Raw genomic sequence first — 20,184 nt, forward strand, 5'->3', positions numbered from 1 at the left:
AGCTACTTAACATTCCTTTCAAGGGGAAAACGCTGTTTGGCCCTGACTTGAAAGAGATTATCTCTGATATCACTGGGGGTAAGGGCCACGCCCTTCCTCAGGATCGGCCTTTCAAGACGAAAAATAAACCTAATTTTCGTCCCTTTCGTAGAAACGGACCAGCCCAAAGTGCTACGTCCTCTAAGCAAGAGGGTAATACTTCTCAAGCCAAGCCAGCTTGGAGACCAATGCAAGGCTGGAACAAGGGAAAACAGGCCAAGAAACCTGCCACTGCTACCAAGACAGCATGAAATGTTGGCCCCCGATCCGGGACCGGATCTGGTGGGGGGCAGACTCTCTATCTTCGCTCAGGCTTGGGCAAGAGATGTTCTGGATCCTTGGGCACTAGAAATAGTCTCCCAAGGTTATCTTCTGGAATTCAAGGGGCTTCCCCCAAGGGGGAGGTTCCACAGGTCTCAGTTGTCTTCAGACCACTTAAAAAGACAGGCATTCTTACATTGTGTAGAAGACCTGTTAAAAATGGGAGTGATTCATCCTGTTCCATTAAGAGAACAAGGGATGGGGTTCTACTCCAATCTGTTCATAGTTCCCAAAAAAGAGGGAACGTTCAGACCAATCTTAGATCTCAAGATCTTAAACAAGTTTCTCGAGGTTCCATCGTTCAAGATGGAAACCATTCGAACTATTCTTCCTTCCATCCAGGAAGGTCAATTCATGACCACGGTGGATTTAAAGGATGCGTATCTACATATTCCTATCCACAAGGAACATCATCGGTTCCTAAGGTTCGCATTCCTGGACAAGCATTACCAGTTTGTGGCGCTTCCTTTCGGATTAGCCACTGCTCCAAGGATTTTCACAAAGGTACTAGGGTCCCTTCTAGCTGTGCTAAGACCAAGGGGCATTGCTGTAGTACCTTACTTGGACGACATTCTGATTCAAGCGTCGTCCCTTCCTCAAGCAAAGGCTCACACGGACATAGTCCTGGCCTTTCTCAGATCTCACGGATGGAAAGTGAACGTGGAAAAGAGTTCTCTATCTCCGTCAACAAGGGTTCCCTTCTTGGGAACAATAATAGACTCCTTAGAAATGAGGATTTTTCTGACAGAGGCCAGAAAGACAAAGCTTCTAGACTCTTGTCGGATACTTCATTCCGTTCCTCTTCCTTCCATAGCTCAGTGCATGGAAGTGATCGGGTTGATGGTAGCGGCAATGGACATAGTTCCTTTTGCACGCATTCATCTAAGACCATTACAACTGTGCATGCTCAGTCAGTGGAATGGGGACTATACAGACTTGTCTCCGAAGATACAAGTAAATCAGAAGACCAGAGACTCACTCCGTTGGTGGCTGTCCCTGGACAACCTGTCACGAGGGATGACATTCCGCAGACCAGAGTGGGTCATTGTCACGACCGACGCCAGTCTGATGGGCTGGGGCGCGGTCTGGGGATCCCTGAAAGCTCAGGGTCTTTGGTCTCGGGAAGAATCTCTTCTACCGATAAATATTCTGGAACTGAGAGCGATATTCAATGCTCTCAAGGCTTGGCCTCAGCTAGCGAGGGCCAAGTTCATACGGTTTCAATCAGACAACATGACAACTGTTGCGTACATCAACCATCAGGGGGGAACAAGGAGTTCCCTGGCGATGGAAGAAGTGACCAAAATCATTCTATGGGCGGAGTCTCACTCCTGCCACCTGTCTGCTATACACATCCCAGGAGTGGAAAATTGGGAAGCGGATTTTCTGAGTCGTCAGACATTGCATCCGGGGGAGTGGGAACTCCATCCGGAAATCTTTGCCCAAGTCACTCAGCTGTGGGGCATTCCAGACATGGATCTGATGGCCTCTCGTCAGAACTTCAAAGTTCCTTGCTACGGGTCCAGATCCAGGGATCCCAAGGCGGCTCTAGTGGATGCACTAGTAGCACCTTGGACCTTCAAACTAGCTTATGTGTTCCCGCCGTTTCCTCTCATCCCCAGGCTGGTAGCCAGGATCAATCAGGAGAGGGCGTCGGTGATCTTGATAGCTCCTGCGTGGCCACGCAGGTCTTGGTATGCAGATCTGGTGAATATGTCATCGGCTCCACCTTGGAAGCTACCTTTGAGACGAGACCTTCTTGTTCAGGGTCCGTTCGAACATCCGAATCTGGTTTCACTCCAGCTGACTGCTTGGAGATTGAACGCTTGATCTTATCGAAGCGAGGGTTCTCAGATTTTGTTATCGATACTCTGGTTCAGGCCAGAAAGCCTGTAACTAGAAAGATTTACCACAAAATTTGGAAAAGATATATCTGTTGGTGTGAATCTAAAGGATTCCCTTGGGATAAGGTTAAGATTCCTAAGATTCTATCCTTCCTTCAAGAAGGATTGGAAAAAGGATTATCTGCAAGTTCCCTGAAGGGACAGATTTCTGCCTTGTCTGTGTTACTTCACAAAAAGCTGGCAGCTGTGCCAGATGTTCAAGCCTTTGTTCAGGCTCTGGTTAGAATTAAGCCTGTTTACAAACCTTTGACTCCTCCTTGGAGTCTCAATTTAGTTCTTTCAGTTCTTCAGGGGGTTCCGTTTGAACCCTTACATTCCGTTGATATTAAGTTATTATCTTGGAAAGTTTTGTTTTTAGTTGCGATTTCTTCTGCTAGAAGAGTTTCAGAATTATCTGCTCTGCAGTGTTCTCCTCCTTATCTGGTGTTCCATGCAGATAAGGTGGTTTTACGTACTAAACCTGGTTTTCTTCCAAAAGTTGTTTCTAACAAAAACATTAACCAGGAGATTATCGTACCTTCTCTGTGTCCGAAACCAGTTTCAAAGAAGGAACGTTTGTTGCACAATTTGGATGTTGTTCGCGCTCTAAAAATCTATTTAGATGCTACAAAGGATTTTAGACAAACATCTTCCTTGTTTGTTGTTTATTCCGGTAAAAGGAGAGGTCAAAAAGCAACTTCTACCTCTCTCTCTTTTTGGATTAAAAGCATCATCAGATTGGCTTACGAGACTGCCGGACGGCAGCCTCCCGAAAGAATCACAGCTCATTCCACTAGGGCTGTGGCTTCCACATGGGCCTTCAAGAACGAGGCTTCTGTTGATCAGATATGTAGGGCAGCGACTTGGTCTTCACTGCACACTTTTACCAAATTTTACAAGTTTGATACTTTTGCTTCTTCTGAGGCTATTTTTGGGAGAAAGGTTTTGCAAGCCGTGGTGCCTTCCATTTAGGTGACCTGATTTGCTCCCTCCCTTCATCCGTGTCCTAAAGCTTTGGTATTGGTTCCCACAAGTAAGGATGACGCCGTGGACCGGACACACCTATGTTGGAGAAAACAGAATTTATGTTTACCTGATAAATTACTTTCTCCAACGGTGTGTCCGGTCCACGGCCCGCCCTGGTTTTTTTAATCAGGTCTGATAATTTTTTTTTCTTTAACTACAGTCACCACGGTACCATATGGTTTCTCCTATGCTAATATTCCTCCTTAACGTCGGTCGAATGACTGGGGTAGGCGGAGCCTAGGAGGGATCATGTGACCAGCTTTGCTCGGCTCTTTGCCATTTCCTGTTGGGGAAGAGAATATCCCACAAGTAAGGATGACGCCGTGGACCGGACACACCGTTGGAGAAAGTAATTTATCAGGTAAACATAAATTCTGTTTTTCTAGTACAGGGGTAGACCCTTTTTCAGAGTCTATATTGTCTTGAATGCTGTGCAAGGAGCATTCTGACACAGTGCAATAGATGCTGCAGCTTTCTCCCCAAGTGTCCCAAATCTTAGCGTCCACTCAACCAGTGCTCTGCGCTTCCTCCACAACTCTTTCTGGAGTTACCTTGCAGGACATCGCTTTCCTCTTTTACTAGGTGGTCTCTAGTACGTGTCGGCCTTTCCCATGCTGCAGGGAGAGCGCAAGAGGAAAACTAAATATTCAGTGAGCGAGGTTCCTGTCACGGTTGGTGCTATCTTAGAAGTCCCCTCCCAGACGTGAGGAAGAGGATACTTTGATAGCATCTGAGGATAATATCTCAGTTTCTGTCAGTATGTTACCTCCGGCTGATACTGAAGTTGTATTTTTCAGGTTCAAGCTAGAACATCTCCGTCTGTTACTTAACACTTTCGTGGCAGGGCTAAAGTGCCTATATCGGAACAACAACATCATCAGAACATAGGAAACGGTCACGTACGTCCGAGAAACGTTGTGCTAATAAAGTCTTGTGAATCCTTTTAAGACTTTGTGCCACAAACTTTTTATTCTTTTAATCCACCAGTCATCCCCACACAAGTTTGCTACTCCCAGTTTGGGTATAGACAGTGACGATAGCATTTGAAAGCGTGTTGCAGAACCTCCATTGTCGTTCACAGCAGACGTTGTGTTGTGTCTTGCCCAGGAGAGCACTGGTTATACACGGACCGGGGTTCCAGTCAGCACGGGAGTGTGAGTCAGCTGGACGACTCATAAGAGTCCAGGAGGCGTTTGTGACACTTCTCAAGTGTCTGTAATCCTGTAAGTACAGCATTATTTGTACTAACGGCGTGTCATGCATTTCTCAGAAGGAACGTCTCTTACACAATTTAGATGTAATTCATGCTTTAAACTTCTACTTACAAGTGACTAAAGATTTTCGACAATCGTCTTCTTCAGGGAAAACATAGGGGTCAGAAAGCTACGGCTACCTCTCTTTCTTTTTGGCTGGAGAATGTCATCCGTTTTGCATATGAGACTGCTGGACAGCAGCCTCCTGATAGAATTACGACTCATTCCACTAGGGCCGTTGCTTCCTCATAGGCATTCAAAAATGATGCTTCTGTTGAACAGCTTTGCAAAGCTGCAAAAAAGCTTCTCTTCACACTTTTTCTAAATTTTACAAATTTGATACTTTTGTCTCAGCTCAGGCTGTTTTTGGGAGAAAGGTTCTTTAAGCAGTGGTGCCTTCCGTTTAGGTTCCTGTCTTGTCCCTCCCGTTTCATCCGTGTACTATAGCTTTGGTATTGTATCCCACAAGTAAGGATGAAATTCGTGGACTCATCGTATCTTTAAAAAGAAAAGGAAATTTATGCTTACCTGATAAATTTTGTTTCTTTTTAGATACGATGAGTCCACGGCCCGCCCTGTTTTTATAAGACAGGTCTTTATTTTTGTTAAACTTCAGACACCTTTGCACCTTGGCTTTTCCTTTCTCCTCCTAACTTTGGTCGAGTGACTGGAGTGGGAGGGAAGGGAGGAGCTATTTATACAGCTCTGCTGTGGTGCTCTTTGCCTCCTCCTGCTGACCAGGAGGCGTAATCCCACAAGGATGAAATCCGTGGACTCATCGTATCTAAAAAGAAACAAATTGATCAGGTAAGCATAAATTTCCTTTTTTGATGCCGATTGTATTTTTTGTAATGTTTATCATGTCGTGACATCTATGCTCTTTTTGATGTGTACCATGATTTGGTTAAAAAATAAATGAAAAAAACATTTTACAGTTTTCTCTCATCCTTCCACATGTCTTAAACTGCATATTTGCTCAAAGAAAAGGACAACTTAAATATAGTGTGAGGTATTTTTATTTAAAGGGATATGAACCCCATTTTTTTTTCTTTCATGATTCAGATAGAACATGCAATTTTAACAACTTTCTAATTTACTCCTATTATCAATTTTTCTTCATTCTCTTGGAATCTTTATTTAAAAATCAGGAATGTATAAGCTTAGGAGAACGGACCATTTTTAGTTCAGCACCTGGGTAGCACCTGGTGCTATATATATTTTTTTTTTTTTCTTAGACAAAAAACTAAACATAGTACTCATACAATACAGAGATCTCTGAACATAGTGTTTACATACTGTTGAGTCTACATCCCAGTGTTCATCTTATAGAAAGTACTCCAAATTGTATTGATTTATTTCACACCCCGTGTAAGTTATATAGGGTAATACACCCCCCAGTTATTTTTTTTGTAGCACCCCAAACCTCAAAGGTGTCAGACTCATCAGTTTTTAATTTTTAGGACTGTACCTTTTTTACAAGTTGATCCATCCTACCAAGCATTGAAACAAATGCAAATATAATGAAAAATGTGTTATATGTTGCAATAATTTATGAACGAAAAAAATGTGTTCATATATTCGGTCATATGAGAAATACAGTCAGAAGAGAAGCCAATCACAAGAGATCAGGAAGCCCAGAACTGATTGATTGCTTAAACCGCCTGTCAGTGTCAAACCTTACCGTGAACTACGAGTGATGTAGGCAATTTCTTTCTAATGACACAGTGAGTCCACGGAATCATAAATTACTGTTGGGAATATCACTCCTGGCCAGCAGAAGGAGGCAAAGTGCACCACAGCAGAGCTGATAAATATAATTTCCTACCCACAATCCCCTAGTCATTCTCTTTGCCTCTAGTGCAAGGAGGAGGCTTGTCTTCCTAGGAAGATTTTTAGGTTTTGGAGTACTGCAAGGTGCTTTTTCTGGATAATTTATGAATTAGGGTCATCATTCTTTGAACTGACTCCTTTTTCTGAAGATCTTGTACAATTTTCTTTCTCATGGCTAAGAGTCCCCATTGTTTCATCCACAAGGGTGATTTGGGGAGTCCTTATGGTTTATCTGCTTAGGAGAAGATTTTTAGTAGAAGTTTTATGTCAAGATCTATCTTTTTCCTTACTCTGTAGTTTACTGACCGGCTAACTGTGAGCTCTTGAGGTCCGGTAAATAGCTTTCCATTCTTGCAACCAGCAGGTTGGGATTTTGGTTCTGGCTGCAGTTGATTTTTATTCATCTTTCAATGATTTTATATGGAGGAATTGGACTAATGTTATATGGATTTCAATTCTTTTGCAGTATTTGTCTCAGGACGCATGCTTTTAGAGACATTCAGGGTGAAACCATCCTGCTAAGCTTTTAAAAAGTTTGATTTTTGTTTTTAGGCGCAGGGATTATGGATCAGAAGTGTTGGTTCGCCCCTTTATTAGTTGAAAGTGATTTACAATGCTCTGAGGGCTCTTAATTATGGTCTATCAGCCATCCGCTGTCCAGGAGTAGACGATTGGAAGCGTTTTTTCTGAGCAAACAGATTTCTCTTTATTCGGAAGTGTTTTTTAGGTTAACTACCAAATGGGGATTCTAGAATTGGATCTCATGGCGTCTCGTCAAAACGCCAAGCTCCCAAGATACGGCTCAAGGTCGAGGGAACTTCAAGCTGGTCTGATGGACGCCCTGGCAGTGCCTTAAAACTTCAGGTTGGCTTTATCTTTTTCCACGGTTTGCTCTTCTTCCACAAGTCATCGCTTGGATCAAGCAGGAGAAAGCATCTGTGATTCTTTTAGGTCTTGAGTGATCTTGCAGGATCTGGTAAGCGGATCTAGTAGATAGGTCATCTCTACCTCCATGGAATCTTTGGTTGAGGAGGGACTTTCTTTTTCAGGGTCCCTTCTTCCATCCAAACCTTGTTTCTCTGAAGCTGACTGCTTGGAGATTGATCACTTGATTTTAGTTAAGCATGGATTTTCTGAGACGGTCATGGAGACCATGATGCAGGTTCATAAACCTGTCTCTATAAAGATTTACCATAAGATATGGCGTAGATATCTTATTGGTGTGCTTCTAAGGGAGATTCATGGAGCAAGGTTAGGATTCCAAGGATTTAGTTTTTTTCTCCAGAGAGGCCTTGAGAAGAGGTTATCTGTCAGTACTCCTAAAGGTCAGATTTTTGCTTTATCTATTTGTTGCAAAGCGTCTGGCGGATGTGCCGGATGTCCAATCCTTTTGTCAGACTCTGGTCAGAATCAGGTCTGTGTTTAATTCAATATGGCGAATGAGAGGGCGCTAATAAGCTTGGTATACTTAACACACCTAATTGGTTTAGGTCAAAACAAAAATTATAATCATAAGCGGTGTAGTTTGTAAATCTTTTACTAGTGGAAATAATCCCTAATATAAAACAGTATATGAAAACAATTAAAAACACATGAATTAAAATTAGATACAATATTTATAATTAGTGCTGTAGGAATCCCTGATACATAAATTTATAAAACAATATATGAAACATTTAAAGACACATGATTTAAAATTAGATACAATATTATGATTAGTGCTGTAGGAATACCACCCTGATATAAAAATATGTATTTACAATAAGCGCTTGTTTTGGAAATGCATTGATCAATGTTTGATTCCTTAAAATCAGTTGGTTTATTCCTGGATATAAGGGACAGTCTTTATAGTCCTTATAAATTTTCAACAGATGCAATTACTTTAGGTTGTATGGTTTATTGCATACAAAACTATCAGTGTGATAAAATTTACTGGATAAAAGCAATAAAAAGTTCCTTATTAACGACACTTTGTATCCTTGCTTGTTTATATATATCACTTTAACTCACAGAAAGTTGTAGCGACTGTATCCGAATGTCGCTGTGGTGTATTTCAGAGACTGTGATCTTTAATCGTAACACGCTCCTTGCGTGTGGGCCGCTTTATGTACTGCAGCTCCTATCCTCTGGCACAGGATTCTCGACTCCCTCCGTGGGGAGGTTACCGGCAGAGGTACGCCGCTCTTTGTGTGTGAATATCTGATGAGCTGTTAAGCTTACAGTTTCCAATACTCACAGCTCCCTGTTTGTGACAAGCAGTCTTGATGCAAGTATGATCCTCGAGGTGAATGGGCACCCGCTCTTAGCGTTAATACGCGCGGGTAAATACTAGGTACCTAGTGGGTTTGGTTCTGGTAACAGGCAACTTCAACTTCTACGCGTTTCACCCATATATGTGGGCTTTATCAAGATATCAGTTGCTGCCAGAACTCAGATTTAAAAAGCCATTACTTCCTTCTCATTGGTTAATATGTTTCCAGGTGATTGTTTCTTAAGGTGGATTTCTCAGGTGAATAATTCTTAAGGTGGAGTCGCAATATTTCTTCTTTGTTCCTTTGGGAATCTAAATTTCCCATGTTTTCTTGTTAAGTTTCTTTGACACTATTTGGTATATGTAAAGCAATAGTGATATGAATATAATTGTTATTAATACTACTTCAGGGTGGTAATTCATAAGGGTGGTATTCCATTATTAAAAACGAAAAACAAAAACAATATGCTTACAATGAAAATCTTGATAAAAGATAATAATAATTACGCAATAGATATAAGAATATAGATGTAAAAAATATATATTAATCACTATAATCTAGGGAAATAATTTTATAATAAATTATATAATTGATATGACTATGATTATATATATTTGTTCTTGTGTGATATGAGCTTTTAATAATACTCTACTCCTATTATTCTCTTTGAAAATGAATCTGTTAGTTATTTCTGGGTGGTTACTGTTACACATAAATAAATAGGTGGGTATTCTAACGGGTTATACTGCTAAAAAGGGGGATATATCTAACTCTGAATTTAACCCTCTAGGGTAGAGGGTGTCTAATTTGTATATTATTTCTGACTCTTTTTTAAGGAGTTTTGCCTCAAAATCCCCTCCTCTCCAATTACCTCTAACTATACAGATCCCCCAAAACTTAAAATGCTGTAGATTATTGTTATGGGTTTCCCTAAAATGCTTGTATAAATGGGTGTCAAGATTGCCTTTATCAATGTTACATAAATGTTCCCGGATCCTGTCACGTAACATTCGGGTGGTCTCTCCAATATAAACTAAATTGCAAGAACATTTAATGAGGTATATAACTCCCTTATTTGAACATCTAATCATGTCTTTTATGGCGAAATCTTCTCCTATTCCATCTATATATACAGAACTTTTTTTATTGCTATATCTGCACGCCCTACATAAGTTGCAAGGAAAAAAACCTTTGGGGGAATGTCCTTTAAGATCTTTTACTACCAGATTTGTGCTTTCCCTCTTTAATTCACTTGGTGCTAAAATTTGTTTAAGATTTCTCGCTTTTTTAAAAATAATTTTAGGTTTATGAGCTAATAAATCTCCTATTATGGGGTCCTTTTTAATTATATGCCAGTGTTTATTAACTATTTTCCTTATTAATTGGTGGTTTTCGCTATAGTCTGTAATGAGGGCTATATCATATTCATTCTTTTCCACAGTGGTAGTCATAGTGTCTTTATTCCTATATTGTAAGAGTGAACTTCTCTCTGTTGTACTTGCTCTATTTATGGCCCCTTCAATCTCTTGTTCTGAATAGCCTCTATCATAGAATCTTTGTTGTAGAACTTTAACCTGAGTTTCGAAATCAGTGTGTTTGGAACAGTTTTTTCTAATTCTAAGGAACTGTCCAGTCGGTATGTTCCCTTTCCATTTATCATAGTGACAACTTTTCTTATGTATGTAGTTATTGCAATCTACTTTTTTGAAGAATGTTCTTGTTTCTATATTGCCTTCTTCTACATATATTTCTAGGTCTAGGAAAGAGATGGATGTTCTACTGTACTCATAAGTGAAGTGTAGGCCTTTATCATTAATGTTCATTTTTTCAAAAAATTGCTTCAGTCTCTCTTCAGAGCCTCTCCACACAATAAGAATGTCATCTATATACCGTTTAAAGAGCACGAGGTCCGCGCCAAATTCTTGTGTCCTGAGGAAATTATCTTCCCAGTTGCCCATAAATATATTGGCATAACTTGGCGCGAACCTCGTGCCCATCGCGGTACCTTCTAACTGTAGGTAGTACTTTCCATTAAATTCAAAATAATTATTTTCTAAAATGAATTTGATGCCCTTCAGAATAAAATTATTTAGTTGTGTACTGATATTACTATCTTGATTCAGGATTATTTCTACTGCCTGTAGACCTTTAGTGTGGTCTATAACTGTATAAAGTGATGTAACATCACTGGTTGCGAGAATCAGATTTTCTTCCCACTCTGTTATCTATCAATTGCAGTACTTGAGTTGAATCTCTAAGATAAGTGTTTAAATTTTTAACGTACTTTTGTAGAAAAATATCTACATATCTAGATAGATTACATGTGACAGATCCAATCCCTGAGATGATTGGTCTCCCGGGGGGGTTTTCCAAGCTCTTATGTACCTTTGGTAGGAAGTAAAAGATGGGGGTTCGAGGAAATTTTGGATATAGATATTGAAATTCATTCTCATTTAAAACCCCAACATCTTTTCCTTCCTCCAAAATTGCCAACAAATTTTTCATAATTCTCTTTCATCAAGAACATCATAATTATAATTACAATTATAGAGCCTATCCACAAAATACAAACTCAAATCAAACAAGACAGTATACAAACACAGACCCAAATTTTTACAACAATAGACCACACTATTATGACAATAGACATTACAATAGCCATTATGATCCACAGAGCGAACAGAGACCCTTTAGAAACTATTACCACAGCCAAAATTCTAAAGATAACTATTTTGAAGAAAGACCACAGAGAGTACGAAATGACAGTTGGCATATTGAAACAAAAAATAGATTCTCCCCTCTGAAAGATGAAAGGGTTTTTTTAGAGAAAAGCCCTCTGAGGGAGGGCACAACAAAGGATCTCTTAGCCCTAGAAAAGAGAGAAAAATTTTACACCCCGCTAAATCAAAAGAAAAGACAGTTAGAGGACAAAGAGGAGGAAAGAATAGAAGGAGAGGCAAAAAGAGTCAGATAGTCTCAGAAAACACAGGGATTTTTAATCTCAGTAATGAAAATCTAAATGAGGATGAAAAAAGGGTACTATCGTTAGGAATGTCTTTTGCCCCATCAACTACTCTTAACAAATTCAACACTCACATACATGTGAAACAATTTGTTAGGAAACTAACATTAAAACGTTTTTTCCTAAAAAACCCCTTGGAAAAACAAGTAAACCCCTCTAGATTTCCTCAGATCTCTACTGATATGAAGGATGATACCAAACACACCAACTTAAAACCAGTATCCAAATTTTATCCTACATTTGCGAAAGGCTCAAACTTAGAGACGTTTGAAAAAATAGTTCTTAAAGATCTAAAAGAAAGCAACCCAAAAAAATTTAAACCAAATTTCAATCTAACAAAGAAAGATAGAGAAATTATAGACAAGTTACAAAACAACAAACAAGTAGTTATAAAACCGGCCGATAAAGGTGGGGGGGTAGTCGTTATGAGTAGAGTAAACTATGTCAATGAAGCAAACAGAATCCTTAATGATCCCAGGACGTACAAAACTCTGGACCTAAACCCCACAAAGAGAATTATGAAAAATTTGTTGGCAATTTTGGAGGAAAGAAAAGATGTTGGGGTTTTAAATGAGAATGAATTTCAATATCTATATCCAAAATTTCCTCGAACCCCCATCTTTTACTTCCTACCAAAGGTACATAAGAGCTTGGAAAACCCCCCCGGGAGACCAATCATCTCAGGGATTGGATCTGTCACATGTAATCTATCTAGATATGTAGATATTTTTCTACAAAAGTACGTTAAAAATTTAAACACTTATCTTAGAGATTCAACTCAAGTACTGCAATTGATAGATAACATAGAGTGGGAAGAAAATCTGATTCTCGCAACCAGTGATGTTACATCACTTTATACAGTTATAGACCACACTAAAGGTCTACAGGCAGTAGAAATAATCCTGAATCAAGATAGTAATATCAGTACACAACTAAATAATTTTATTCTGAAGGGCATCAAATTCATTTTAGAAAATAATTATTTTGAATTTAATGGAAAGTACTACCTACAGTTAGAAGGTACCGCGATGGGCACGAGGTTCGCGCCAAGTTATGCCAATATATTTATGGGCAACTGGGAAGATAATTTCCTCAGGACACAAGAATTTGGCGCGGACCTCGTGCTCTTTAAACGGTATATAGATGACATTCTTATTGTGTGGAGAGGCTCTGAAGAGAGACTGAAGCAATTTTTTGAAAAAATGAACATTAATGATAAAGGCCTACACTTCACTTATGAGTACAGTAGAACATCCATCTCTTTCCTAGACCTAGAAATATATGTAGAAGAAGGCAATATAGAAACAAGAACATTCTTCAAAAAAGTAGATTGCAATAACTACATACATAAGAAAAGTTGTCACTATGATAAATGGAAAGGGAACATACCGACTGGACAGTTCCTTAGAATTAGAAAAAACTGTTCCAAACACACTGATTTCGAAACTCAGGTTAAAGTTCTACAACAAAGATTCTATGATAGAGGCTATTCAGAACAAGAGATTGAAGGGGCCATAAATAGAGCAAGTACAACAGAGAGAAGTTCACTCTTACAATATAGGAATAAAGACACTATGACTACCACTGTGGAAAAGAATGAATATGATATAGCCCTCATTACAGACTATAGCGAAAACCACCAATTAATAAGGAAAATAGTTAATAAACACTGGCATATAATTAAAAAGGACCCCATAATAGGAGATTTATTAGCTCATAAACCTAAAATTATTTTTAAAAAAGCGAGAAATCTTAAACAAATTTTAGCACCAAGTGAATTAAAGAGGGAAAGCACAAATCTGGTAGTAAAAGATCTTAAAGGACATTCCCCCAAAGGTTTTTTTTCCTTGCAACTTATGTAGGGCGTGCAGATATAGCAATAAAAAAAGTTCTGTATATATAGATGGAATAGGAGAAGATTTCGCCATAAAAGACATGATTAGATGTTCAAATAAGGGAGTTATATACCTCATTAAATGTTCTTGCAATTTAGTTTATATTGGAGAGACCACCCGAATGTTACGTGACAGGATCCGGGAACATTTATGTAACATTGATAAAGGCAATCTTGACACCCATTTATACAAGCATTTTAGGGAAACCCATAACAATAATCTACAGCATTTCAAGTTTTGGGGGATCTGTATAGTTAGAGGTAATTGGAGAGGAGGGGATTTTGAGGCAAAACTCCTTAAAAAAGAGTCAGAAATAATATACAAATTAGACACCCTCTACCCTAGAGGGTTAAATTCAGAGTTAGATATATCCCCCTTTTTAGCAGTATAACCCGTTAGAATACCCACCTATTTATTTATGTGTAACAGTAACCACCCAGAAATAACTAACAGATTCATTTTCAAAGAGAATAATAGGAGTAGAGTATTATTAAAAGCTCATATCACACAAGAACAAATATATATAATCATAGTCATATCAATTATATAATTTATTATAAAATTATTTCCCTAGATTATAGTGATTAATATATATTTTTTACATCTATATTCTTATATCTATTGCGTAATTATTATTATCTTTTATCAAGATTTTCATTGTAAGCATATTGGTTTTGTTTTTCGTTTTTAATAATGGAATACCACCCTTATGAATTACCACCCTGAAGTAGTATTAATAACAATTATATTCATATCACTATTGCTTTACATATACCAAATAGTGTCAAAGAAACTTAACAAGAAAACATGGGAAATTTAGATTCCCAAAGGAACAAATAAGAAATATTGCGACTCCACCTTAAGAATTATTCACCTGAGAAATCCACCTTAAGAAACAATCACCTGGAAACATATTAACCAATGAGAAGGAAGTAATGGCTTTTTAAATCTGAGTTCTGGCAGCAACTGATATCTTGATAAAGCCCACATATATGGGTGAAAGTTGAAGTTGCCTGTTACCAGAACCAAACCCACTAGGTACCTAGTATTTACCCGCGCGTATTAACGCTAAGAGCGGGTGCCCATTCACCTCGAGGATCATACTTGCATCAAGACTGCTTGTCACAAACAGGGAGCTGTGAGTATTGGAAACTGTAAGCTTAACAGCTCATCAGATATTCACACACAAAGAGCGGCGTACCTCTGCCGGTAACCTCCCCACGGAGGGAGTCGAGAATCCTGTGCCAGAGGATAGGAGCTGCAGTACATAAAGCGGCCCACACGCAAGGAGCGTGTTACGATTAAAGATCACAGTCTCTGAAATACACCACAGCGACATTCGGATACAGTCGCTACAACTTTCTGTGAGTTAAAGTGATATATATAAACAAGCAAGGATACAAAGTGTCGTTAATAAGGAACTTTTTATTGCTTTTATCCAGTAAATTTTATCACACTGATAGTTTTGTATGCAATAAACCATACAACCTAAAGTAATTGCATCTGTTGAAAATTTATAAGGACTATAAAGACTGTCCCTTATATCCAGGAATAAACCAACTGATTTTAAGGAATCAAACATTGATCAATGCATTTCCAAAACAAGCGCTTATTGTAAATACATATTTTTATATCAGGGTGGTATTCCTACAGCACTAATCATAATATTGTATCTAATTTTAAATCATGTGTCTTTAAATGTTTCATATATTGTTTTATAAATTTATGTATCAGGGATTCCTACAGCACTAATTATAAATATTGTATCTAATTTTAATTCATGTGTTTTTAATTGTTTTCATATACTGTTTTATATTAGGGATTATTTCCACTAGTAAAAGATTTACAAACTACACCGCTTATGATTATAATTTTTGTTTTGACCTAAACCAATTAGGTGTGTTAAGTATACCAAGCTTATTAGCGCCCTCTCATTCGCCATATTGTTTGTCCATTTTTCTATCTTGAGGAGATAGTGGAGAGTGGCTTAGGTATCCTTTTTAGATTTTAAGCGCTGAGTACTCCTGTGCTATCCTGTGTTTAATTCAGTTGTTCTACCTTGGAGCCTTAATTTGGTTCTTAAAGTTTTTCAACAGGCTTCATTTGAGCCTATGCATTCCATAGATATTATTTATCTTGGATTTTTTTGTTTTTTTATTGCTATTTCCTCTGCTCTGAGGGTTTCTGAACTCTCTGCTTTGCAGTGTGATTCCTCTTATCTCCTATTTCATGCAGATATGGCAGTTTTCCGTACCAACTTTGGTTTTCTTCCAAAGGGACAGGATTTCTAATCAGGAATTTGTTTGTTTTTCCTTCTCTCTGTCCTAATCCTTCTTCTCATAAATAACGTTTGTTACACAACTTAGATGTTGTGCGGGTTCTTTAAAAAAAAATTTTTATCTGCTGGCTACGAAGATCTTTCGTCAGTTTTCTGAATTGTTTGTTGTTTTTTTCTGGTAAACGTTAGGGTCAGAAAACTTCTGCCACTTCTCTTTCTCTCAGGATGAGAAGTGTTTTTGTTTGTCATATGAGACTGCTGGACAGCAGCCTCCTGAGAGTATTACAGCTCATTCCACCTGGGTGGTGATTTTTTTCATGGGCCTTCAAGAGTGAGGCCTCTGTAGAACAGATCTGTAAGGCTGCAACTTGGTCTTTTTTTAAACAATTTTTCTAATCGCTAAGATTGAATGTAATGTTGTGGTTTAGTGACTAGCTAGCTAGGCTTGCAAGAAGAGGGTCCATGGTTCAAATCCATCTTTGGGGGAGGGTTGTAAACTTTTCAGGCCCTTCAAGATGTGTTTTTTTTCTTTTGCCTCAGCTGTGGTTTCTTTTGGGAGAAAGGTTCTTCAAGCAGTGATGCCTTTGGTTTAGGTTACCTGTCTTGCCCTCCTGTATCATCTGTGTCCTCTAGCTTGGGTATTGATTCCCAATAGTAATTGATTTCGTGGACTCACCGTGTCATTAGAAAGAAAACAAAATTTATGCTTACCTGATGAATGTATTTATTTCTTAACACGGTGAGTCCACGGCCCGCCCAGTATATTTCGGACATGTTTTTTATCGTATAAATCTCTGCACCTTGTGTTGCTTCCTTTCTCTCCTTTCCTTTGGTCGAATGACTGGGGGATTGGGGGTAGGAAGTGATATTTATCAGCTTTGCTGTGCTGCTCTTTGCCTTCTCCTGCTGGCCAGGAGTGATATTCCCAACAGTAATTGACGATTCCGTCGACTCGCCGTGTCAAGAAATAAATTTATCAGGTAATCATACATTTTGTTTCCTTACCCAATCCAGACTTCCCATTTGCCAGGCTAAAAAAAACCCATTTAAACCCCTGCATGAGCTAGTTCTGATCAGAACCATTTTGAGATTCAGTGGGCGAGTTTGATTAATACATTTTGGGCCTAACTGTCACAAGAGTGCAAGTGATTCCTGTTATCCTGACACTCAGTGACTTTATGACATGTAGTAGGCTGCAATCCAACACTGCTGCATGTGACTTTACTTGTTTATGTGCACTTTTGTTTTAAGCTGTACAAAAAAATAATACTATTTGTATATGTCTCATACAGTATTATTAAATGTAATATTAAAGAAATTATTTTATTTCTGTAAAGTAAAATTCTTAATGCTTCATCAAATTATTTTTTATATGTTCTGTGACTATTGTTGGCATTAAATGAGCAATTCTTTTAATGTTTTAAATTGTTTAATGTAAGTTATGGGTTAAAATGTATGAATATTTACAAATATTCATAAACAAATGAATATATTAATGAGTATTCGTCTGAAATGAATGAGCAACTAAACAAATAATCAAAAATGAACACAACAGCAGGAGTTGTAAAGGCAGAAGCTTCTTGACCACTTTTGTTTGGGTCCTTAAATTATAATTTCCAAAACATTCAAAAACAGAAGACGGCTCTCACAATTACTGGAGACAGTCATGGATTGCCACAAACTATATTTATTTCAGCCTTGCTTATTATAAAATTGGATCTTTATTTAATCTCTCTGCTCTAGGACCCTCATGTTATAAGAAACTGCTCTGCCCTGCCTATTTTTCCTACATATTTCTAGCCACACCTAGTATTCGTGTCCATTTCTCCAAATACTGTTCTATTCCACACCCAAAGCTATATGATGTTCACTTCTCACCCTATATTGCTTATCTTGAGCTGTTCTTTCTTATACAAGCAGAGTTCTAACTTCCCCTCCTATCACATTATTGCAGAAGATCTGCCTCTACGTACTAAGAGAAGGTGTGTCCTGGAACCCAAGCAGCTGTATGGTGGAGATGAGTGGTGTTCAGGGCCTGACACAGACGAGGAAGAAAAGAGTCTTTTGCTTCCCCAAAGTAAGTCTCACTTGCCTCACGTTATAAGCAAACATATAAACTAATGGTTTTGTGAATGTCATTTTGTCTTTTGCATGTGCTGTAACACCTTTAATAATGTGAAAATACTGCTCTAAAGTTACATTTGCTATCTTGTGTGTTGAACCAGGACTGTAACTTTAAGAATATTGGGGACCACTGTACTCACTGGCTGCTCTGTAAACTACCTCCAGTTAGAAAAGGGTTTGTTCCAATTCTGTTCCTGGTGAAAGAAATTATGAGCCTTGAATTTAAAGGGACATGAAACCCAAATTTATTCTTTCATGATTTAGAAAGAGCATGCAATTTTAAGCAACTTTCTAATTTTACTTTTATTTTCTTATTTGCTTTATTCTCTTGATATCCTTTGCTGAAAAGCATATCTAGGTAGGCTCAGTAACTGCTGATTGGTGTCTGCACATAGATGCCTCGTGTGATTGGCTCACCTATGTGCATTGTTATTTCTTCAACAAAGTATATCTAAAGAATGAAGCGCAGGGAGAGGGGAAAGGGAGCGGAGGGGGGCGCGGGGAGAGGGGAAAAAGGGGGAAAAATGGGAGGAAGGTGTAGGAAAAGAAAAGGGTGAAAAGGACATAAGAGACTTAGTCTATAAAAAAATCCAAGTCATGTCTCATATTTATGCCCTTTGGAAATTTAGTTTGTAGGATAAAAATCCAGTATGCTTCTTTCCTCAATAACTTACCTATTCTATCACCCCTCTAATGTCTCTCCTAATATGGTCAATGCCTACAAAATGAAAGAGATGCTTGATATATCTACCGTGGGAGCGGAAATGTTTGGCCACTGGGGTTCTAGGAATTTCCTCGTCTAATGACAGCAGATGTTCCCTGATATGGTCTTTTAGTGGGCGTGTAGTGAGGCCCACGTATTGAAGGGAGCACTGCTGACATGTTACGAGGTACACTACATATTCACTGGTGCAGTTTATTCTCTGCCTAATGGGAAAGACTCCTCCAGTTATGGAAGATTTGAAGTGGTCTGTTTTCTTTGTGTAGGTGCAGCTTTTACATATATGGCCACACTTAAAGAAACCTTTTGGTTATTGAAAGCCAATTCGTCATCTGGGGTGTTTTATTAAAGAAATGTTTCTTGACCTTGTCTCCCACTGTGGGGACCTTTTTGACTACACATTTAATTTGTTTTTTGGATTTGGTATTAAGTTTGTTATCACTCTGCAGGATAGGGAGATATTTTAGTATTATCTTGCAGATGTCATCGAATTGTCTGCTGTATTGGGTCGAGAATACTATATCATTTGAAGGTACACTTTCATTAATGCTTCTGTATTTGTTGTTTTTTTTAGCATTTTTGCTATTTGAAAGCAAAGTTAAGTTTGTCTATTGATTTTACTGACTTCATTAGCTGTTTTTATTAAAATACTCTTATTGTATCCCCTTTCTTGTAGACGTAAGGTGATTAGGTCAGCCTGTGCACGATACTGATACAAATCAGAGCAATTCCTACGCTCTCTGATATATTGACTTTTAGGTTTGCCTCTGGTAATATGCCTGGCATGACAAGAATCTGCTCTAAGAATAGTATTTTGTGCTAGAGACTTCCTATAAATCGTGGAAACAATATTGTTGTTGCCATCTATTGAGAGTTGTAAATCAAGGTAATGGATAGAATTCAATTCGACATTATGGGTAAATGTCAAGTTGAAATCATTATTATTCAACAAGTCTACAAAAGAATTTGCATCCTGTTGGTTGCTCGAATTCCAAATGGCAAACAAGTCTTCTATGAAGCGGCTATACACAACCACATTGTCTCTGAAGGGGAATCCATCTGCAAAGATGCTGTTGAATTCTAGCCAGCCCATATATAAATTGGCATATGCCGGGGCAAATTTAGCCCCCATGGCTGTGCCGCATCTCTGCAGATAGAAATCCCCCCCCCCAAAGACAAAGTAGTTGTGGGTAAGTAAGAACTTGGCTGTGGAAACAAAAAAATCTATGTAATTATCTGAAAAATGGGTATATCTCCTGATCATATGCCTCATGGCTTTGAGCCCTTTTTGATGTGGAATGCTCAAATAAAGGGCAGTGACGTCTATGGTGAGCCATTGGAAGCCAGGCTGCCATTTGATTTTTTTCTAACTGATGTAAGAGGTGAGCGCTGTCCCTAATGTAACCTGGGAGAGACACGACTATTGGTTGGAGAACAGTGTCTAACCAGGCTCCCAATCTCTCACAGAGTGACCCAATACTCGCTACTATGGGTCTCCCAGGTGGCTTATGAAGGGTTTTGTGAATCTTTGGCACGACTC

The 20,184-nt window shown here is 38.6% G+C and overlaps 1 protein-coding gene across 1 annotated transcript in view; it reads left to right on the forward strand.

Moving 5' to 3' along the window:
• BCL9L (BCL9 like) overlaps nt 1–20,184 on the forward strand; it is a 188,173-nt gene that overhangs the window by 50,617 nt on the left and 117,372 nt on the right. The window contains exon 3 of the mRNA XM_053691308.1: nt 17,754–17,876. Within this exon, the coding sequence (XP_053547283.1) occupies nt 17,754–17,876 (123 nt within the window). The remainder of the gene's footprint in view (nt 1–17,753; nt 17,877–20,184) is intronic.

This window comes from Bombina bombina, chromosome 8 (assembly GCF_027579735.1).
Source record: "Bombina bombina isolate aBomBom1 chromosome 8, aBomBom1.pri, whole genome shotgun sequence".
Taxonomy (NCBI): domain Eukaryota; kingdom Metazoa; phylum Chordata; class Amphibia; order Anura; family Bombinatoridae; genus Bombina; species Bombina bombina.